This window comes from Danio aesculapii, chromosome 25, assembly GCF_903798145.1.
Source record: "Danio aesculapii chromosome 25, fDanAes4.1, whole genome shotgun sequence".
Classification (NCBI taxonomy): Eukaryota; Metazoa; Chordata; class Actinopteri; order Cypriniformes; family Danionidae; genus Danio; species Danio aesculapii.
Window position 1 is genome coordinate 1,469,811 of NC_079459.1, and position 17,317 is coordinate 1,487,127.

General features: G+C 36.4%; 1 protein-coding gene across 1 annotated transcript in view; it reads right to left on the minus strand.

Moving 5' to 3' along the window:
- The window catches only part of lrrk2 (leucine-rich repeat kinase 2), a 59,285-nt gene that overhangs the window by 4,194 nt on the left and 37,774 nt on the right, over nucleotides 1-17,317 (minus strand). Inside the window, 16 exon segments of the mRNA XM_056452231.1 lie at nucleotides 809-961; nucleotides 1,513-1,703; nucleotides 4,423-4,495; nucleotides 4,575-4,768; nucleotides 5,887-6,099; nucleotides 6,343-6,443; nucleotides 7,643-7,813; nucleotides 8,081-8,241; nucleotides 8,636-8,826; nucleotides 8,908-9,020; nucleotides 10,593-10,739; nucleotides 10,836-11,027; nucleotides 13,296-13,442; nucleotides 13,715-13,869; nucleotides 16,800-16,987; nucleotides 17,073-17,161. Coding sequence (XP_056308206.1) covers nucleotides 809-961; nucleotides 1,513-1,703; nucleotides 4,423-4,495; nucleotides 4,575-4,768; nucleotides 5,887-6,099; nucleotides 6,343-6,443; nucleotides 7,643-7,813; nucleotides 8,081-8,241; nucleotides 8,636-8,826; nucleotides 8,908-9,020; nucleotides 10,593-10,739; nucleotides 10,836-11,027; nucleotides 13,296-13,442; nucleotides 13,715-13,869; nucleotides 16,800-16,987; nucleotides 17,073-17,161 — 2,479 coding nt within the window.

Sequence of the window (17,317 nt, forward strand, 5' to 3'; positions counted from 1 at the left end):
TTTAATTTAATTTAATTTAATTTAATTTAATTTAATTTAATTTAATTTTAGTTTAGTTTTAATTTAATTTAATTTAATTTAATTTAATTTAATTTAATTTAATTTTATTTATTTTATTTTATTAAAGTTTATTTTATTTTCAATTTAATTTAAATTTATTTAAATTTATTTTATTTTATTTTATTTTATTTTATTTTATTTTATTTTTAATTTAATTAAATTTAATTTAATTTAATTTAATTTAATTTAGTTTAGTTTAGTTTAGTTTTAATTTAATTTAATTTAATTTAATTTAATTTTAGTTTAGTTTAGAATAGTTTAGTTTAGTTTAGTTTTAATTTAATTTAATTTAATTTAATTTAATTTAATTTAATTTAATTTTATTTTATTTTATTTTATTTTATTTTATTTTATTTTATTTTCAATTTTATTTTATTTTATTTTTTTAATTTAATTTAATTTAATTTAATTTAATTTAATTTAATTTAATTTAATTTAATTTAATTTAATTTTAGTTTAGTTTAGTTTAGTTTATTTTTAATTTAATTTAATTTAATTTAATTTAATTTAATTTAATTTAATTTAATTTAATTTAATTTTATTTTATTTTATTTTATTTTATTTTATTTTATTTTATTTTATTTTATTTTCAATTTAATTTAATTTAATTTAATTTAATTTAATTTGGGAAGTAAAACTCCAAAAAAAAAAAAAAAAAAAAAAAAAGCCAAAGCAAAAAAGTAGGTGAACTCTACAGTGTGAGAAGATGGATGTTCATAAATTCCTAAATGTGTGTGTGCTATCTTACCCGAGTAACTGCATGCAGTCGATGAGGTTCACCATCCTCTCAGTCTTCTTGTCCCAGACCTCCACAGTGTGGCTTCCGGTTTTACTCACATACACGTGTTTGTCCACCGCTAACCGTGATATACAAGCCTCACTGCTGACCCGAGCCTGCAGCCTAAATAAACAAAATGAACACCTTTAAGAAGCGAACAAGAAATGTAATGGAAAAGACTTTCCTATTGACACCCGGTTGTTTTACAATAAAACAATATAAAGGCAAACTATCCATCTTGCTAAACTTGTCTTCTGCCTTTAGCATGTTAAATCAAACATCCAACATCAAACATTATCAAAATAAAACAAATAAGACTTTCTCCAGAAGAAAAAATATTATCAGACATACTGTGAAAATTTCTTTGCTCTGTTAAACATCATTTGGGAAATATTATATTATTATTATTATAAATATTATTATAAAAAAAGAAAAAAAATCAATGGGGGGCTAATAATTCTGACTTCAACTGTGTGTAATCCTACTGGTTCCAATCATACAGACCATGCTTTTTCTTATCTATACGCATAAAACAGGTCTAGGTGGTCCGTTTATGTGTGCTAAGATTGTAGATTCTTTCACAACTAGTATGTAGTTCATTTGACTTTCTGATTTCATCAAAATGTATAAAAGCTATTGACTGGCGTAGTCTTCAGCGGCGTTGGCAAACTCACGGGAAAATCGGTTTGGGTTTGGTGTCGATGCTTCTACTGACGTCGAATTCGACAGTGAATAGGATGATCCTGGTCCCACAGGCGGCCCACAGCGATCTGCGCTCCTGAGGATGACTGGACGGACCCAGACACATCAGCGGAGTGTTTACATCTCCAACCTCCAGCGTCTTCACCGGACCACCGTTCTCCACCTACAGCCAGAAAACAGCAGAAAGGTCACAAATATGATGTGATGCTGTTTACTACAAGCCTGGGAAACATGGAAAGTCTTATTCTGTGTTTCCAAACACAGCATGATCCATCAGGTAATGTGTTTGAGTAGGTTTGTACAATCTTGTACAGCATTTACTAATCACAGTTCATTATATACTAATGCAAATTGTGTTTAGTTAATGTGAGTTAACATGAACTAACAATGATTTTTCATTAACTAACATTAAGAAAGATGGATAGATAAATGTATATAATACATTGCTGTTTAATACAAGCCTGGGAACGATGAAAGGTCTTATTCTGTGTTTCCAAACGCTTTAAATGAATGACCCATCACTAGGGCCAGACAGAATCTGCAGACGTTTTTTGCTATTTCAAGAGTTCACACTTAGCTGATAATCAATAAAGCGTATTTGGCATGCTGTCCCGGGAGAGAGCCCTGAGCTCGTAATATCCTCGAGCCCGGGGCTCCCTCCCGTTAGAAGGGCGAGAGGGGAGTTTGAGCTCAGGTAGGTCTCGAGAACTCCCCTGCTTGTTGCCGCGTGAGAAGTGTAAACTAGGGTTGTTTTCGGTGATTATTTGGTTGAATCTATTGCTATGGTATATGTTTTTGGACGGTTTTTGGGAGGAAACCGGGGGACCCGGGGGAAACCCACGCGAACACGGGGAGAACATGTAAACTCCGCACAGAAACACCAACCAGCCGGATAGGAGGTTAGACCAGTGGTGTTCTTGCTGTGAGGCAACAGTGCTAGCCACTGGGCCACCGTGTCGCCCTATCGGAAAAAAGGGGGAGGAAGTAGGGGTGGAAGGGGGGAAGCTTCAAGACGAAGATAACTGGAGCGAAAAACTCTGGTTATTTATAATGCTTCCGTAATCGTCTAATGGGTCAGATTACGGAGCTAATGAGGAGCCAGCCGTGTTGATCATAAGCACGTGATCCTCTCGAAATCAGTTTATGAATAAACCACACTTTTGCAGAGAATTTTGTAAAAAATCTGCGTATTTATGCGGATTATTGATTTTAGGAGTATCATAACCAAAAACTTCAAATATTAAACATATTAAACATATCATACATTAACTCTTATTTAATGTTTACAATGCAAATCCAATTAGATCCACTTACTTGGTAAACAAAGTCTCTTATATAATATCTCTACTTAAGATATTATATTTGACTTTACAAACTGTATTGTAAAACAATCATATAAACATTTTAATATTACTACTATTATTATATTACAATAATATTAGTTCGATTAATCTAAAAACTGAATAAATATAAATGTACACACATTTACACAAGTAAATAGTTAGACTCAATGATGGGCTAAACATATGCAGAAATCTGCAGATTGCATGTGGGTCTACCTATCAGTTATTGTGTTTAGGTAAGTATGAACACCCTTGTACAGCATTATTAAAATCCAAAGTTGTGCTGTTAACATGAACTAATAGTAGTTAACATGAACTAATTTTTTTCATGAACTAACATTAAAGATGGATAAATGAATGTATTGCGCTGTGCTTGTGAGTAAATATATTAGCTAACATTAATTAATAGACCATTATTTGAAAGTATTACCCACTCATTTGATCAACACGGTACTATTATTAATAAATATTAAATACCAGTTATTTTTTTAATATTTACTTTATTATTATGAAATATAATTTGACTTATACGCTTTCCTTTTCTCCAAATATTTTAAAGGGGACCTATTATGTAAGATGTAAAATAAGTCTCTGATGAGTGTGTGTGTGTGTGTGAAGTTTCAGCTCAAAATATCACACTTATAATGTTTATAACTCTCTGAAACGGACCCTTTTAGGCTTTGATCCTAATTGTGGTGTTTTGGCGACTGTCCCTTTAAATTTAAATGAGATTGCGCTCTTTTTAAAAGAGGGCGGAGCTACAGATGCCTGTGTGTCAGCATAGTGGCAGATTCAAAAACAAGACTGATGTCATATGCTAATGAGGGAGAGATGGGCGCTAGTGGGCGGGGCTTTCCCCCTCGGATGACATCATATAAAGGGAGAATCTCAATCAAAGTGTTTACGCAGACTGTTTTGATCAAGTCTGATTATTAAAAATAGAAGTGATACATGTTTACTATTAGAAGCTGGCTATATTCACACACTGCTGCCACACAACTGTGTTTAAACACATTATAAAAGTTATTTTTTTCATAATAATAATAATAATAAATAATCATTTAAATAATTACTGCCACTTCTGATCTATTTAATGATTTTGCAAACTAAATTAATTCATTTATTTTCAAAAACAATCCTAAAATTTTACGATGTAATAGTGCTAAACAGGGCGGCACGGTGGCACAGTGGTTAGTGCTGTCACCTCACAGCAAGAAGATCGCTGGTTCGAGTCCCGGCTGGGTCAGTTGGTGTTTCTGTGTGGAGTTTGCATGTTCTCGTGGGTTTCCCCTGGGTGCTTCTGTTTCCTCCACAGTCAAAACACATGAGGTACAGGTGAATTGGGTGAGCTAAATTGTCCGAGAATGTATGAGTGTGAATGGAAGTGTATGGGTGCTTCCCAGTGATGGGTTGCAGCTGGAAGGGCATCCGCTGCGTAAAACATATGCTGGATAAGTTGGCGGTTCATTCCGCTGTGGCGACCCCTGATTAATAAAGAGACTAAGAATGAATGGATATTGCAAAACAATAATTAAACACCTTCAGGGCTGAATCTTCATAAATGACCAGTGTCCCGTCTGCTGTCCCCACCAAAAGATAACTCTTCAGACATCTACAAAAACAAAAATAAGCATCGTTTTCTCAATTTAAGCTATGTAAATCAAGCGTGTGTCTCAAGCAGATGTATTAACCTGTGCTGAAGCTCAGTGTGAAAGTACAGACACGTCACTGAGTCCTTCACACTCTTCAGACGGTGCAGGACTTCTGCATTAGTAGTGTCCATGATAAAGAGCGATCCGGACTCTGAACCAGCCACTAACCAATCACTGCACGAGTCTGCCGCTCTGATGATCACCATGCAGAGGATAGGGCTGCGGTCAAGCTCCTGAAACAGCCCAGAAACACGGTAAAACTCACAGTACACTGCAAAAGGTCATCTAAATAGGAGAAATAATTCAAGAGAGTCAATGATCTGCCAGTGCAGTACGATAATTATACTTGGTGTGACTTCGTGAAGTAGGAAAACACCATGCTAACATGTTTTAGCATTTTGCTAACATTAATTATGATGTTGTTAATGTATTATGAGCAGCAGCCTTTCTTAAGAAATGTGACAGCGTCGTAATTTATCAAGCTATTTACTGCACACGCTTTACAATGCTGACACACTTCTAGTATGAATTAGCATAATATAGTGCTAGCATGTTTTTTAACACTTGGCTATTGCTTCCTGAAATGTTTGTAACATTCTATTTAGATTCATTAAAATGTTGCTAACGTGATTAAGACAATGTGTGAATTACCATGCTAATATGCTTTAACACTGTTAGCATGTTTTAACATACTTTATAAGCTTTAGCATGGTTCACACATTACTAGCATGACATTTGTAGGGTATTCTGGGTAGTTAGGTTGTTGGTAGCATATTTTAACACTATGCTAGCGTAAATTAAATTAATTCCTGTGAAATTATACATATATATATATATATATATATATATATATATATATATATATATATATATATATATATATATGCTAGTTTTAGTCTGTTAGTTTAAAGGATATCTATAAGCTAGTGTGCTCCAAAACAGTGACAAAATTTGTGTTTAGAATGAAAAATAAATATAATTTAAAACATCCAAAGCTTGTAGTTCGTCACTTCGGCCTAAATGGATCATCGGTTTTATTATTGTCACCTCATACTTCAGTTTTTCATCAAATCTTCTGACCAATCAAATTTTCTCTAGTGTCTGACATGCCCCGCCCCCTTCTTTTCATTGGCTTTTCATTTGATGCGCTTGAGCTCAACCACTCTCACTGGCAGAGCTGCGATCAAGTAAATACCATTGGCTGTTTTTTTTAAAGGGGAGGAGCTACTATATGCCCCGCCTTCTCTTCATGTTTCAATTGAGATTACGTCGAACATAAAAATCACACATTCAAAAAGCGCTTCAGAGGATTGATACAATAAATTAGCATGTTTCCGACATATTTTAGCACCTGGTTCAAACTCCCGCCTGTCTCAAGATCCACCGCAGTCACACAGCCCAGTTTCTGGCTGCTGCTGCCGCCACCGATCCACACATGAGGGTTTTTACCTCCGTTTGCAGCTCCGCCTGAATTGGACACGACAAAACACTCGCCTGGAAAACCCACGACGTTCAGCTCTCGCATCAGACACAACATCTCTGCAGAGTTCAGACGATCAAACACCTGAAACACACACATATATTCAGTCGTAGACAGAATTACGAGCCCCCTTGTATATATTTTTCCCAATTTCTGTTTAACGGAAGATTTCTTTCAACACATTTCCAATCATAATAGTTTTATTAACTCATTTCTAACATGACTTTCAAGAGAAGGCGGTGGGTGGCGTTTGGGTTGCTGCAGGAATATAATGGTAGTAATACCCCTAATATAATGGTATAATGGTAGGGTAAACCCTTGTCTCACCTGAGCAGACGTCGGTCTGTCCTGAGGGTTTTCTCTCATACAATCCCTCATCAGAGACTCAATCTCAGGCCATGGAGAACAGCCGTAATCCTTCACTGGATCTACACCACGGATTATGGACAGACATATTCATAGAGACATATTTATAAAAGGGATAGTTCACCCAAATATAAAAATGCTGTCATCATTTACTCTTCCTTCACTTGTTTCAGTTTCTGTTTGAGTTTCTTTTTTCTGCTAAACATAAAAGTTTGGCGTTAACTTTAGCGCTAAGCTCAATAAGGAAACTCATAAAGGTTTGGAACAAGTGAGTAAACCTTCAACTTTGGGTGAACGATCCCTCTAATGCACTGCTGACACAGGCAAACATCTCACAGCACGATCGAGCATATAAAATGTATTTATATGTTTACATCTTGCTTTCAGGGGTCTGTAAGCCCACCCCTTTCCATAAGCCAACTCCGCTCTCATTGGTCAGCTAATAAAGTCTGTCAGTTGATTGGTCTGTTTTATTCTGTGTCAAAAACTAGTCTTATTTTCAGTGTTCATATGTTGCGAAAGGCGGAGACTATGCAAATATGACTCGGTAGCATATAACGACTCATCAAGGCAATTCAGAGTCGATTCTTTTCTTTCAAACCTATTATGCCCCTTTTTATTAAATTCTATAAGTAAAATAAGTCTCTGATGGCTGTGTGTGTGTGAAGTTTCAGCTCAAAATAACAGATGATTTTCTCTAACTCTCTGAAACTGACCCTTTTAGGCTTTGATCCTAATTGTGGTGTTTTGGTGACTGTCCCTTTAAATGCAAATGAGATTGTGATCTTTTCAGAAGAGGGCGGAGCTACAGATGCCTGTGTGTCAGCATAGTGGCAGATTCAAAAACAAGTCTATCGTCATATGCTGATGAGGGAGAGATGATCACTAGTGGGCGGGGCTTTCACCCTCTGATGACATCATATAAAGGGAGAATCTCAATCAAAGTGTTTACGCAGACTGTTTTGATCAAGTCTGATTATAACAAATAAAATTAATGCATTTTTACAAGTAGAAGCTGGTTATATACACACACTGCTGACACACGACTGTGTTTAAACCCCTTATAAAAGTGATTTGTGCATAATAGCTCCCCTTTAAGAGACAATATCAATTCTAAACTTTGTTTAACTTTGTAGACACTGAAGCACTAAGGAATAAGATGTTTTTTGAAGCCCTGCATGACTTGTACTTGCATACTTTTGGTGAGTTTAACTTCATGTGGACACCAAAATGGTACATTTCGCCTCAAACTACGCATTACCTGGTAGTTTCCCTTGCACGGCCACCTCATCGAACTCACTGGGAAACTTCATGCCGTCAGAGATCCGCTCGCCATATGTTAACAGATCATACAGCAGCAGACCGAATGAATAAACATCCGCCTGGACGTTATAGATGACGTTTCCTCGAGCCACCTCAGGGGCTCGAAAACCTGCACAAGATCGAGACTCCAAATCACAACACAAGTAAAGATCCTCTGTGCAAGTGTCCGTTTTAAATCTTCAGGATTGTGTTTTGGAGTCTCCTTCAATAGGCTTACAAATGAAGGTAAAATTCCATATACATGTATATTAAATTTCCCAAGTGGTGTTTAACAGATGCTTCAGTATTTATTATAATTTTATTCCTTATTTCTTTCAGTTTGGCTGAAATGAAAGCATTTATCTTATACTGAGGATTAGGGGTAAATAAGTGAGACCTGGAGTTCCTTCAGAGCTGCGGACGCCCATACTGCAGCAGTACTGCGCGATGCCGTAGTCTGTGATTTTAGCGACGATCTCAGCGTCCGCCTTCAGGTTAAACAGCAGAACGTTGTGCGGCTTCAGGTCTCGGTAGATGATCATAGACGAGTGCAAATATCTGTTCGGGAACAAAACACGTCACAGATACCGTCCTATAGGTTGACGATGAACTGAGAAGATTTATTTAAGATGGCTGTTTGTACGAATCTGTATGTATTAATTGCTTTTTTATTGCCAATGTGTCCTCTGTCGACTTCATAGGTTTTTTATCTTTATATAAAGGACATTTTGGCAAGGAAAAACAAGCGTTTGACACATTTCACACACTAATACCAGTAAATGATGTATTAAAACTACTGGAACTACATTCCCATTATGTTAATTTAAAAAAAACATGGCTCCAGTTCCCTTAATGGCCACCGGTGTCGCTATTGTCACAAACGTTTATCTGAATTCTACATTTAGCCCCTTTAAAGGTGATTACGTTGTGATGTGTTTTGAAGTGCACCTACTTGAGACCATCAGCCACATGTAGTGCAATCCTGTGCTGTAACTTTCGACTTAAGCTGCCATTTTCACGCTCAAACAGCGAGTCCAGAGAGCCATACGGAGCGAGCTCCATCACAAGTATGTGTGGGTTACAACCAGCGGCCAAAAGTCCCACCAAACTAGGGTGACAGAGTCTGCCAAGTACTGCCAGTTCCTGGAGATAGATCAGAGAAATACTTCAGTAATAATGTGGTAATGGTGGCGGACACACCAAGGTTTATGCTGCAAAACTCACCTGTCGTACCAGACGATGAACATACAGCGCAGACGCATGTTTATTAAAAATCTTGACCGCAACTTCTTCGTTCTTGTACACGGCTTTATATACTGACCCGAAACCTCCATCCCCTTCACAGTTAAAAGCACAGTTAGTTCCGCATTGCCTTGTTAGATCATTGGGTGTGCATATGAGCAAAATTCTATATCATACTATATTTCACTATATAGTTACTTAAATAGGTGGTTATTATAGAAAAAAACAAACAAAACAAGACCTTAAAATACATAACTTCTTTCTTTTATGTGGATCAATTTTTTTCTTTATTTGTTATTAACATCACAGGCTCATTGTGAAAACGTAGCCCTGCGGACGTTTCTGGAGACAGCGAATTACGTAGGTGGAGGTACATATGGCTGTATTTCATTTTTTTAAACGAACGCTACGGGGCGGTGTGACGCCGTTACTTTTCGCGCTTACCAGCTGACCGCTTACCTCCGTATGGATGGCATTCCGGCTGCAACCAGTTTGTCCTGTTAGCGCGTCACGTACGTCGGCGGATTTAAGATGCAGAGAGGAGTTGACTACGAAGACGGGGGTTCGAGTCCGGTGAAGAGCGGTTCCAGAAAGCAGGTAAGAACAAAACAGAATCCAAAATATAAAACAAACGAGTGAATAGCAGGGTGAGGATGTGGTAAAATCTGAAAACGTGGTAAAAATAAATAAATCAGATAAGGGCTTTTATTTATTTGGATTGTTTTTGAAACGTGTTGGTTGGGTTTAGGGAAGCGAGTGGGCGGGTCAATTGATAAAATTGGTTGGGTTTAGGGAAGGGGAAGGGTGGGTCAGTCAATCGTTCGCTCAGTCAGTCAGAAAGTCTGTCAAAAAGTGAGTCGACAGCGGCCTCTGGTGGGTTTACGAGAGAACAGCAGGCGCGAATGGCACTCGAGAGGAAATTGAGATCTCAAAAAGCGTACAAAGCAGCCTCTGGCGGATTCGCGAAAACAAAAACTGCAGAAAAATGTGCCGCCGGGACGTATTTCGCGGTCTCCAGAAACGTCCGTGGAGGTACGTTTTCAGAATGAGCCTGGGTTGGTTATTAATGTTAAACTGCAGTAAATTTCTAATGGGGCAGGCTCTAGGACCCAGCAGGAGGCTGCTCTGGGAGTTTTATTGTAAAGAAAATAGGCTTAATAGAGCAGATGTAAATTAAGTCAAAAACAGTAAAAAAAAATCTATTATTTTTTATATGTTCTAACAAATATATCAAACATGACTTTTTTTTTTACATTACTTCACATTAGTTTTGTATTTTACGTTCATTTTCCTAGTCTAATGTGAATTATTGTTGTAAAATGCTAGGCATTAGGACTTGGGGGGCTGATTGACTTACTGAGGGGGATATTGTACACCTAGTTATTCTGTACTTATTTTCACAGTAGTAGTAAGTCAGTAATCCAAAACAGTTACTGTACATCACAGGTAAAAGTTCCTGAGCTGACTGTACTACAAGCACTCCACTGCATGTGAGTTAGCCACGCCCACTTATTTACAAAAGTGTAATTTATTTATTTACACAATTTAAAAACACTGCAGTCGACAGTTTATTCCAAGGTAACAATATATGTGGTCATACTACCCAGCCCTATGGGTGTTTCTCTTTCTAGCTCTGACTTTGGAAATGCGTTTATGCATGAACTGACCCAACATATACTCTGCAGTGAGCTCCATCTCCAGCTGCTCTGGGTCCAGTATGGTGCTGGATGGCTGGTCACTCAGTACCAGGTCTGGAGAAATCTGAGAGATGGGTAAAGTACAGCTGGGGTCCTCTGGGTTCACCAGCAAACCATCTAACAGACAGGTAAGCAGTCAGTACAGGACAGCTGTCATTTTTACAGCAGGTAAATAATAAATATAGCTCTTTTAGTTTCTGAATTTGAACAGACCTGCGTTGATGCTGGAGAGCAGGTCTTCCAGTAGCATCTTCTGGCAGTTTTGTCCATCGCTGAAGCTGTACAGAGCCCATTTCTTTATCAGCGTCTCTCCACAGCCGTGAATGTCAGTGGTGAGAAGGCCTGGAAACCATTCCTCCAGCAGAGAGTCGATGTGATCCACCACCTGCCCAAACAACACACGGCCTGCACACAAGACAGAGGTTACACTGGTTTTTTCAGCATCAGTCATCACAGTTATTACATGACTATATCATCACCACCACTATATCTCACATCAGCCACACTATCATCACCCCTGCTATCTCTATCATTACCAACACCACAGTCAGCATTAAGATCATTACCACCACCATAATCATCACTACCATCAACTCAAGTGCAGCGCTATTACCCCCATATCTATTGTTTCAGTTTCACCATGCCAGTCATTAACAATCTATTAATCAAATGCATTACTATGAACACTGTCTACATCATTACCACCACAAGCCCTATCATCATTACTATCAGGCATTCAAATGCATTCCTATCAACAGCATCTCTTTCATTACCACATATTTCTATCAATGATTGAATGCATCACTATCACCACCATCTCTTTTATTACCAAAACACCAATCATCATTACTATCAATAAATCAAATGCATTCCTATCAACAGCATCTCTTTCATTACCACAACCCCAATCATATTTCTATCAATGATTGAATGCATCACTATCACCACCATCTCTTTTATTACCACAACACCTATCATCATTACTATCAATAAATCAAATGCATTACTATCAACATCATCTACATCATTACCGCCACAAACCCTATCATCATTACTATTAGGGATTTAAATGCATCCTCATCACCACCATCTTGATCATTACCACAACCCCAATCATATTTCTATCAATGATATATTTCTAATGATTAATGATTAAGATACATCACTATCACCCTATCTCTATCATTACCACAACACCGATCATATTACTATCAATGAATAAAATGCATTATTATCAACATCTTCTACATCATTACCGCGACAATCCCTATCATCATTACTATCAGTGATTCAAAATGCACTGCTATCACCACCATCTTCATCATTACCAAAACAGCAATCATCATTACCATTAATGAATCAAATGAATCACTATCATCAGCATCTCCATCATTACCAAAACAGCAATCATCATTACCATCAATGAATCAAATGAATCACTATCATCAGCATCTCCATCACTACCACAACCACAATCGTTACTAACAATGAATTATATGTATCATTATCACCACCATCTCCGTCATTACCAAAACAGCTATCATCATTACCATTGATGAATTAAATGAATCACTATCATCAGCATCTCCATCATTACCAAAACAGCAATCATCATTACCATCAATGAATCAAATGAATCACTGCCACCCCTACCATCTCTATCATTACCAAAACAGCAATCATCATTACAATCAATGAATCAAATGAATCACTATCATCAGCATCTCCATCATTACTAAAACAGCAATCATCATTACCATCAATGAATCAAATGAATCACTATCATCAGCATCTCCATCACTACCAAATCAGCAATCATCATTACCATCAATGAATCAAATGAATCACTATCATCAGCATCTCCATCATTACTAAAACAGCAATCATCATTACCATCAATGAATCAAATGAATCACTGCCACCCCTACCATCTCTATCATTACCAAAACAGCAATCATCATTACAATCAATGAATCAAATGAATCACTATCATCAGCATCTCCATCATTACTAAAACAGCAATTATCATTACCATCAATGAATCAAATGAATCACTATCATCAGCATCTCCATCATTACCAAAACAGCAATCATCATTACAATCAATGAATCAAATGAATCACTATCATCAGCATCTCCATCATTACCAAAACAGCAATCATCATTACCATCAATGAATCAAATGCATCACTGCCACCCCTACCATCTCTATCATTTCCTCAATCACAATTATTAATAACAATGAATAAAATGCAATACTATCACCAAATCTGTCACACTCACACCACCTCTGGCATCATCATCACCATAATAATGATTAATATCCCATTATTACTATAACCTTCATCAGTCCCCCTAACATCAGTACATCACTACAACATAATAGCCATCAATATGACCAATATACCATTAACATCACAACATGTATCACATCTTCATCACATTCTTATTATGACCACAACATCAGTATCATCGTTTCCATTACATTCAGTGATCATCACCCAACAATTCACCCCTTGATCAAAACCATCATTTTTGCATCCTATCATTACCATCACCCTCACAACCACACCAGCACCATTACATTTGACTTATTTTGAAATTGCAGCCAGCATTGCCATAACCAAAGTGTTTAAGATGGTCCGAACACTGCAATACAAGTTTTTCTATTACCTTTGCGAGAGCAAGGAACGGTGATCTTGATGAAACTAGCCGGGTTTTCTTCTAAAGTCAAAGCCTCAACCAGACAGTAAGCTTCAGCAGACCAGCTCAAATAGATGCCCTTCCTCCAGTAGATCCGGTTTGGTTTTAATGCTTTCTCTATAGAAAAAAAACACCAATGAATCCTAATTCTTATTTAATTTTCTGTGCTTTAAGTGCTTTCATTTTGTTCTCGGAGTAACTTACAACCAACAAAACATGACCAATGGCAACCATTAACCTTGTACTGGTAAGTCTCCTTTCACATATGCAGTCAGATCAATGTAGTTTTGAAAAGATTACGGTTACGTTTTTTTAACGCTTACGAGAAACAGCAGCTCATTTGCAATATGTCACCTTTAACGTGTGCATAAGCATTCGTGTTGTATTACCTCTGCCATAGAGCAGGAAGGCAGACACTTCCAGCAGACGGCTGATCTGTCTGGACCAGTAGCCCATCGGAAAATATGGCATCTCATATAGTCGAATGATTACTTCTGAATTCTCACAGTGAGGAAGCTCAATCACCGGCCTGTGGTCTGACAGACTGTGAACATATTAAAAGCATTAAAAATGACAATAGATAGATAGATAGATAGATAGATAGATAGATAGATAGACAGACAGACAGACAGACAGACAGACAGACAGACAGACAGACAGACAGACAGACAGACAGACAGACAGACAGACAGACAGACAGACAGACAGACAGACAGACAGACAGACAGACAGACAGATAGATAGATAGATAGATAGATAGATAGATAGATAGATAGATAGATAGATAGATAGATAGATAGATAGATAGATAGATAGATAGATAGATAGATAGACAGATAGATAGATAGATAGATAGATAGATAGATAGATGGACAGACAGATAGACGGATAGATAGATGGATAGACAGACGGACAAACAGATAGATGGATGGATAGATAGATAGATAGATAGATAGATAGATAGATAGATAGATAGATAGATAGATAGATAGATAGATAGATAGATAGATAGATAGATAGATAGATAGATAGATAGATAGATAGATAGATGGACAGACAGATAGACGGATAGATAGATGGATAGACAGACGGACAAACAGATAGATGGATGGATAGATAGATAGATAGATAAATAGATAGATAGATAGATAGATAGATAGATAGATAGATAGATAGATAGATAGATAGATAGATAGATAGATAGATAGATAGATAGATAGATAGATAGATAGATGGACAGACAGATAGACGGATAGATAGATGGATAGACAGACGGACAAACAGATAGATGGATGGATAGATAGATAGATAGATAGATAGATAGATAGATAGATAGATAGATAGATAGATAGATAGATAGATAGATAGATAGATAGATAGATAGATAGATAGATAGATAGATAGATAGATAGATAGATAGATAGATGGACAGACAGATAGACGGATAGATAGATGGATAGACAGACGGACAAACAGATAGATGGATAGATAGATAGATAGATAGATAGATAGATAGATAGATAGATAGATAGATAGATAGATAGATAGATAGATAGATAGATAGATAGATAGATAGATAGATAGATAGATAGATAGATGGATAGACAGACGGACAAACAGATAGATAGATAGATAGATAGATAGATAGATAGATAGATAGATAGATAGATAGATAGATAGATAGATAGATAGATAGATAGATAGATAGATAGATAGATAGATAGATAGATAGATAGATAGATAGATAGATAGATAGATAGATGGACAGACAGATAGACGGATAGATAGATGGATAGACAGATGGACAAACAGATAGATAGATAGATAGATAGATAGATAGATAGATAGATAGATAGATAGATAGATAGATAGATAGATAGATAGATAGATAGATAGATAGATAGATAGACAGACAGACAGATAGACGGATAGATAGATGGATAGACAGACGGACAAACAGATAGATGGATAGATAGATAGATAGATAGATAGATAGATAGATAGATAGATAGATAGATAGATAGATAGATAGATAGATAGATAGATAGATAGATAGATAGATAGATAGATAGATAGATAGATGGACAGACAGATAGACGGATAGATAGATGGATAGACAGACGGACAAACAGATAGATGGATAGATAGATAGATAGATAGATAGATAGATAGATAGATAGATAGATAGATAGATAGATAGATAGATAGATAGATAGATAGATAGATAGATAGATAGATAGATAGATAGATAGATAGATAGATAGATAGATGGACAGACAGATAGACGGATAGATAGATGGATAGACAGACGGACAAACAGATAGATAGATAGATAGATAGATAGATAGATAGATAGATAGATAGATAGATAGATAGATAGATAGATAGATAGATAGATAGATAGATAGATAGATAGATAGATAGATAGATAGATAGATAGATAGATGGATAGACAGACGGACAAACAGATAGATGGATGGATAGATAGATAGATAGATAGATAGATAGATAGATAGATAGATAGATAGATAGATAGATAGATAGATAGATAGATAGATAGATAGATAGATAGATAGATAGATAGATAGATAGATAGATAGATAGATAGATGGACAGACAGATAGACGGATAGATAGATGGATAGACAGATGGACAAACAGATAGATAGATAGATAGATAGATAGATAGATAGATAGATAGATAGATAGATAGATAGATAGATAGATAGATAGATAGATAGATAGATAGATAGATAGATAGATAGATAGATAGATAGATAGATAGACAGACAGACAGATAGACGGATAGATAGATGGATAGACAGACGGACAAACAGATAGATGGATAGATAGATAGATAGATAGATAGATAGATAGATAGATAGATAGATAGATAGATAGATAGATAGATAGATAGATAGATAGATAGATAGATAGATAGATAGATAGATAGATGGACAGACAGATAGACGGATAGATAGATGGATAGACAGACGGACAAACAGATAGATGGATAGATAGATAGATAGATAGATAGATAGATAGATAGATAGATAGATAGATAGATAGATAGATAGATAGATAGATAGATAGATAGATAGATAGATAGATAGATAGATAGATAGATAGATAGATAGATAGATAGATAAATAGAAGACTCAGAAGTAAACACCCATTGTTTTGATTGGCTTACAGTATTGCCTATTAACAGAGCTAAAAAAGCAATGAAGAAGTAGGTGTCAATCTTCTATGGAGGCGGGGCTTATCCAAACTATTACATCATAGATTAGAACATACCAGAACCTGTTGTTTCAGCAGTCTGCCTTTAATATAAGCTCATTTTTAGAGAAACCACAACGTTTTGAGCTCTAAAACTTTTAAGAAGCTTTCATAGTACTACAAGCTCCTAAATGTTAAAAGATCAAGGGAATTTTGGTTTCTCAGTTCATGACCCCTTTAATACAATTAGCACTACCTGCTAGGAATGAGTAGCTGGTCGTCTCCGAATGGCAGGGCTATCTGAAACTTCTCCAACAGTTTGAAGTATTGAGTCATGTGATGCTTTGGGAAACAGCGGCTTTTCTCCACAAATTTCTCCACGGTGGAGCGCTGCACCACTCCTCTAGTGCTGTCCCATGGACCGCTGCTCCTCAGAGACAGCGTCTGTCAGTCAACACAACGGAGAAGATGTTACAGATCGTTCACAGTTGTTGAACAGAGGAGCTAGATGTGTTTGTGCATCTATAACCTGTGAGATGATGCTACAAAACCACTGTGGGTCAATGAAGTACAGATCCTTCAGCTGAAGGACTGGATCATCAAAGTGCAGCAGGACACCTGGAGATAACGCAGTCACAGAGGGCCTGTTTTTCAGTCTCTTAAGGAAATGTACCATAACATTACTATTAAAAATAAGCATTTATCAGCTGCTACCGATATGACTGGTAACATTACTATTAAAAATAAGCATTTGTTAACCGATAGCGATAAGCC